Genomic DNA, 6,649 nt, shown 5'->3' on the forward strand with positions numbered 1-6,649 from the left:
ATATATATATATGCAAACTTTGTTAATAACTCTGTTGAACGTGAGCATAATAACTATAAACAAACCTAAAAACTACAATGCTAATTTTTAGGGATGCACGGTATAGCGGTATTTATATCAGTATCGGCTGAAATTGGTCATTTTTTAGAATATCAGTATCGGTCCGATATGTAAAACTGGGCCCATATTAACATCCGATATTAATTTCCCACTTTTTAGCTTTGTGTTTCTGTTTTGGGAGGGGAGATGGTTGGTTGAGCAGCATCTCATGATAGTGATATTGATGCTGCGCAGTCAGGAATAACTGAAGTAGAGCCATGTCAGAGGTCTTGTTGTTTATTTACGGTATCAAGAAAAGACCCAGGTGTGTTTGTGCGTATATGTATAATATAATTTGTGTGTTTGTGTAATATCGGTAAATATTTGTTATCGTCTATAATAGCAATAATTATATTGGATATCTATCGGCTGAAATTTTCATATCGGAGCATCCCTACCAATTTTTATTAATTTTTGCTTAATATTTTTAAAAACTGCAATAATCATGGTGAAAATATTTCATTAGCAATTTTTTTGCATTCAAAATGATGTCTGGGAACCCTCACTTTATGTTTCGTGACCCACAAAGTGGTCCCGACCCCACCTTTGGGAACCACTGGTCTAAGCAATAGGTTTTTTTTTTTTGCTCATCTCCGTGCATGAGTGTCGGTTTGTTAGCAAAATATCTCACAAACCACTAGACAGTTTTTGATGTACCTTGCAGAAAGGAACCATTAGATGTAGATTTATAACCGATTAAAGACACCGGGTGACCTTATGGTTATGAATTGTTGAATTTTACAGCTATTGAGCTCAAATTTGGTGAGTTTTTGGCGTTCTCCATTCTCAATATGAGACTTGCTTGATTCTTTGGCTAAAAAGTCAGTGGTCGATGCATTCCTCCAAGAAAAGCTGGACCTTTAATTGTGTTTGGTGTTTGTGGGCGCAGGAGATGGTTCGTCGGGGGGAGATACTTGATGACAGCATGGAGGACGAGTTCTACCTTCGCCGTCTAGACGCTGGACTGTTTGTTCTTCAGTTGCTCTGCTATATTATGGTGGAGATCAGCAACTCTGGGATCTCACAGGTACACACACACACACACACACACACACACACACACACACACACACACACAGACTCTTGAGTTTTCTCACCAATCAATTATCGTTAAGGCATTCGATCAAACAAGCTATAAAAGCAAACAGGCATCAGATGGTGCTGTGCCCAACTGGCTCACKGACTTCAGCACTGATGTGGTTTAACTGGGCTCTCAGATTGCTGCTTTTCTTCTCTGGAAGTGAACTAGGCAATTCTTAATTCCTACATTTTGTTTATCTAGTCATTGGCAATTTGTTTTTTTTTTTTAAAGAGCAATAAAAAAGTTATGACTGCCTTTAATTCCTTTTTATTAAACCATCCGTTAGTTTGATATTGATTATTCCTCTCTGCTTTTATTAGTTATATTGATTTTTTTATGTGCATTAATAAAGTAGAACTAAAGCAGGAATTTTCACTTTGTGTTTAGGAAAACGTGAACATTAACCGCGTCGTTTGTTGAACACTTTTTATACCAACAGAGCAGATGATTATTAGATCCTATAAATCCCCTGGTCCTTTGAACTCTTGGAGTCTGATTGGAGTTGGAATGGAATACACTTTAAACACGGACTGAATAAAATACAATCATTCTATTTCAAGTTAGAGGTGCTTTCGAACACATCACCAAGGAAATGTTCTAATATTATTGTTTTTGTTTTAACTTCTAGCTTCATCAGAGGGTTCACCAAATCCTGAATGTAAGAGGAGGATCGATCAAAATCGTGCGCCATATCATGAGAGGTGAGTGAACTTTACTTTACTTTAGGCTTTTCCAAAATAAAATTCACCTGGAGAACCAAATGAAGTGATGTTTTGGCAGTTAAAATATTTTACTACATATTTATTGTCTCTCTTAAAGCAGGATGTTAAAAATAATTAAAGTACTGTGCCACTAATATTTTCTACCTCATTTAAACAGACTTTTATTTTGAAGGTTTACTTGAATATGATTTAATATAGTATCTTAAAACCATCTTTGAAGTAGCTGTACCAGATTAAATATTCCAAACGTGWGGTGATTGGTTGAACACATGAATACAGCACTGGCATTCTTTTTTTTCTAAGTAAAAACAACATGAAACCCACACTCAGTCCTCGTTTGATTTTGACTCAAACTTAAAGCTTATACAATCCCTGTTTGGCCCTTGGCATTACAATTTGAACATAGCTCTGGCCTGCAGCACAATGTTAAGATTTTTCACTTTAGTTGCACATGTTGCCAATGAGAAGGATTTTCCCTTCATGCTGGGACATTTCTTTAAAAATAAGTTGATGGAGGGGGTTTCAGTTCTTCAGATGGCAGAGCTGCCTGAAGATTCTTGTTTATGGTTTTGGTGCCAGCAGCACGACATCTGGTGCGCTTTGCTTGTGGCTGAGTCATGTTACAGTTAGCAGGAAACTGTGATGCTGTGTGAGACAGCTGCTCGTGCTTTGTTTGTGTGCGAGGCCGAGTAGCCACTTGGCAAGCAATAAACATCCTGAGCAGAAGAGTTTTCTGTTAGAAGCCTCGGACTTTGCAGACCTTTTACATTTTCAAAAAATTAAAGTAAAAAAAAGACAGTGTTTGTGTGTTAAAGCTGTAATGAATATTTTTCAAAAAAAAWAGCAATTCCTATTATTTTGATCTGTATTGTAATCACAGTTACTGAAAACTATTTGTTGAGTTTGAAAACGTARCATTTGTTGCATTAAAAAACAGTATTTCCTTGACTGTGCAATTTTCTTGATAACTTTTGTTGAACTTTCACCTAAAATTACTCCCAAAGTATTTATTCAAATGTAAGCTTCTAAGAAACACAAATACATGACAGAGCTGCAGCCAAGATATGAATCAAGACGAGAAAAGAGCACACCCCAAAACTCATTTTATTGGGTTTTGTCGATTACGCAGTTTTTGTGTAATCAATAATACAAATTTTATTTAAGTGCACATAAGATGTCAGACTGTTATTTTGTGTAAACATACAAATGCATGAATCCATTTGTACAATGGCACATATTAGATTTAAAATGAAGATGAAAAAACAAGATATAGTAGTGGTGAAAACATAAAAAACTGTTTTTATTCACATTGCCAGTGTTCGGATAATCAAACTTTACATGGAGATGAATTGTGGCATCATTTGTACATCCAGTTAATCACTTCCTCTCTGTTTGAAGGTCTGTTTGCTATTTGTTTACGCTCCACTCATCCAAACGTATCCCRTCCCGCCATATTTGTTTTCGTTTGGCTTTTCCAGACGTATCAGGTGTGTTATTTTTATCCCTGTGCAACATCCATCCTTCCCTGTTTCATTGTCGGATAAAGCTCGGGGACAAGGTTCCGATCACACACCCTCTGGCCCTCGTGGCATGTAGCGTTTGTAGATAGAGTCATCTGTCACACTGCCAGCTAGTGTGGCAATTCTCCAGCCTTCCTAGTGTGTGTGTACATGTRGGAACTTGTGGCTGAATGCCACTTTTGTTTTCATCTGCATATTTGCAAACACTTGTCTCATTTTTCACACTACGTTCTTGCTTCCTAACAAGCTGGTTTTAATTGTGTGTGTGTTGTTTTCTATTGTAACAGCTACATGTTCACACACCCAAATTTGATGGCCACTTTTCACCTGCGCGTGTAAATAACTGATGGCATTTTAACTTGGCTGACTGAGCAATACCAGGTCTCTGCAGCCTGTAGATGTTTGGAGGTGCACCTGTTCTAGAGTAATTAATTGCCTGCAATTTGTTTACATTCTTCAACTCCTGTAACCGGTGCTTGAACACACACACGCCACTCACTAAGTGCTTGCGTATCGAAGCTTGTAGAGAAAGCACAACCTACCCTGCTTGTGTTTTTAGGCAAATGTGAGTTATTTTAGTCGCTTAATGTTTGGTTTAAATGGAACTGCACGTTTTATTTTCTTCATCTGGATCTACATTCCCAAATGTTCAGGTCTAACCCTGCTGAGGATAAATAATTATTGAAATCTCCTGGTCTTTATTTCTCAAATGCTAACTAGCAGATAAACTCTTAAAGGGGCAATATCATGTAAAATCAACTTTTTTAAATTTTATGTTTTATGTTTACTTTTTTAATTTATGTTATAACGTTATCCTCTCATCAAAAACATGCCCAGAGTCTTGCTTTGACTCAATCTTGCATGYTTGAGAAATCCTGTAGTTTCCTGAGGCAGTCTAGTCTGGTAAAAACCAGACCTTTGTCCTTCACTTTGCTTCGTATGAGGGTCTGGACTCGCGGCTACAGAGAAGCAATTCTTGCTGGAGGCGTGGCCTCTGCTGAAGTTTAAAATGATTGGATCAGTTGGCCGCGACGTGTGTGTGGCAGCTCCACTGCACACCCACCCACCCCGTGCTGAAACGGGCGGGACAGAAGCAGAAGAGGGTTCTTAAAGAGACAGAGGCCAAATTCAAGGTGTTTAGAAAGAGGTATGATGAGAAGAAGAGTTTATTTTCTATTTAAACATATAAACWGCATTTAATAACAACTAAAGTTGACATAGTTACTTTGTTATTGTATAGAATTTAAATATATGCCTGAGAAACATATAATATTGCCCCTTTAAACGTTTGTGGCTGGCTGCCATGGTGGACACAAAGTAAGCGACCAGAGGCTGGTGTGGTGTGAGTGGAAATGAGGAAAGAAATAATGTACACAACCTGGACTACAGGTTTCTAAAAACAGGCAGTGATTTTCAAAAATTGGCCACTCTGCTCGTTTGGATGAGAACATCTTCATCCCTGAAAGAGTGAACGCTGGGATGAAGATGTTCTCATCCTTGATAGAGAGGAACGTTGGTTTGAGAGAGGAGTAAAGGAAGCCATCTTTGTGAAGAAAAACCGTCCACCATTAAACAGAGGTGGAGGCCTTCGTGTCCGTTTGTCCTCCTCCTACAACGCTGTTATTGCAAGTATGACTCCGCCCCCTGTGAGCAAAAAGGTGTGAATCAGGGCCCCAATGATACCAACACAAAGAGGGAAAAAAAAGACAAAAACAAAGGGGAGTTGAGCCCCGCTTGCATTCACTACATACACATAACACGACACCAAATAACCACAGCATCCAAACCAATAAGTCAGGTGATGGGGCACATGACCCTCTATGAACAATAGAACTAATCAAGCCTAAGCATTGGTCCTCTTTTGCATGTGACTRACCTGTTTGTCCACCATGTGGAGGCAGTGCTTATAAGGCTGAGTTCACCTGAAACTCATCAAACTGAAGAAGTCTCTTGGAGGAGAGACAAAATGTTTCACTAAAGAAGAACCCATCCAGAGGACCTACTTATTTTTKATTTTTGATTTTTTTTCTACCTGGATTACTGAGATGCATCAGGACATCTGATATTATTGCTTTTATGGTCGATAACCAATTTTTACCAATATTACACAAACACACTTGTGTCTTTATTTGATTGCTACCTCAGTTATTCCTGGCTGCGCAGTGTCACAAACACCATCATGATCAAACAGATTCCACCCGACCAAACATTTCCCCTCCCAAAACAGAAACATAAAGCTAAAAATTGGGTATATCGATATCGGACGTTAATATCGGCCGATACCGATGATAATGCAGATATATCGTGCATTCCTAATTTAATTTAGTTTATAAAGTTTATTCATTTAAAACAAAACAACATAAATTCAACATACAACAACAAAAAAAAATCAAATTAAATGAAAGGTAGCAGGAGAAGAAAAGAATCTTATGATTTCTGCCACTTTTTCTTAAAAAAATTCAACTAAAAATCTTCAATTTACAACGAACAAAAAAAAAGAGAGAAAAAACAAAATAAAGGTTTAATTCCTTCTTGAGTAACAATTCATGCCTTATACCCATACATATTTCTCCAACAAATTAACCTTTATCATTCTCTTAAATGTACACATTTATCTGGCATTTAACGTCATCTTCCAGATTAATCCATAATTTAATTCCCTGGACTGAAGTACTCCATTCCTTCAAACTGGTTCTAACTTCAGGTTTGACAAACATTTCAMTCCCCTTCAAATTGTAACAACTCACTCTTTTAACAAAATGTAATTGGATGTTTGAAAGTAATGTACCTTTGTGAGCCCTATACGTAACTGACAAAATACTACAATCAACCAAATCAGAGAATTTCAATAACTTCAACTGGAAAAATGAATTTGATGGGTGACTGTAACGTTTTCTGGTAATAATTCTTATAGCTATGTGGGGGATTTTAGTGGCAAAGAGGTTGAAAACATGGAAGTAAACTGCCATTTGTCTGCAGTTATCACAGGATTTGTAGATTAACTGCGTACAAAGACTGGTAGCAAACGTAGCCCTTCATGAAGACAGATTGCATGAAGCTCTGATTACTGCACTTTACTCTGTTTATTTATGCAGCCAACGCTTCTCAGGAATGATTGGAAGTAAAAAAAAAGATTGTCTTGACAAAATTAAATTTAAGACCTTGGATGAAAATCTGGGCATTTTTTTTAGGCCTAAAATTTAGATTTCCAAATTTTAGGCTTTTTT

At 37.4% G+C, this 6,649-nt stretch overlaps 1 protein-coding gene across 2 annotated transcripts in view; it reads left to right on the forward strand.

The window, feature by feature from the left end:
* Positions 1 to 6,649, forward strand: part of ctnnbl1 (catenin, beta like 1) — a 63,687-nt gene that overhangs the window by 50,693 nt on the left and 6,345 nt on the right. For both annotated transcript variants that reach the window (XM_014015368.1, XM_014015369.1), the window contains exons 14-15: positions 989 to 1,126; positions 1,809 to 1,881. In XM_014015368.1, the coding sequence (XP_013870822.1) occupies positions 989 to 1,126; positions 1,809 to 1,881 (211 nt within the window). The remainder of the gene's footprint in view (positions 1 to 988; positions 1,127 to 1,808; positions 1,882 to 6,649) is intronic.

Source organism: Austrofundulus limnaeus, unplaced genomic scaffold (assembly GCF_001266775.1).
Source record: "Austrofundulus limnaeus strain Quisiro unplaced genomic scaffold, Austrofundulus_limnaeus-1.0 Scaffold128, whole genome shotgun sequence".
In the NCBI taxonomy this organism is placed as follows: Eukaryota; Metazoa; Chordata; class Actinopteri; order Cyprinodontiformes; family Rivulidae; genus Austrofundulus; species Austrofundulus limnaeus.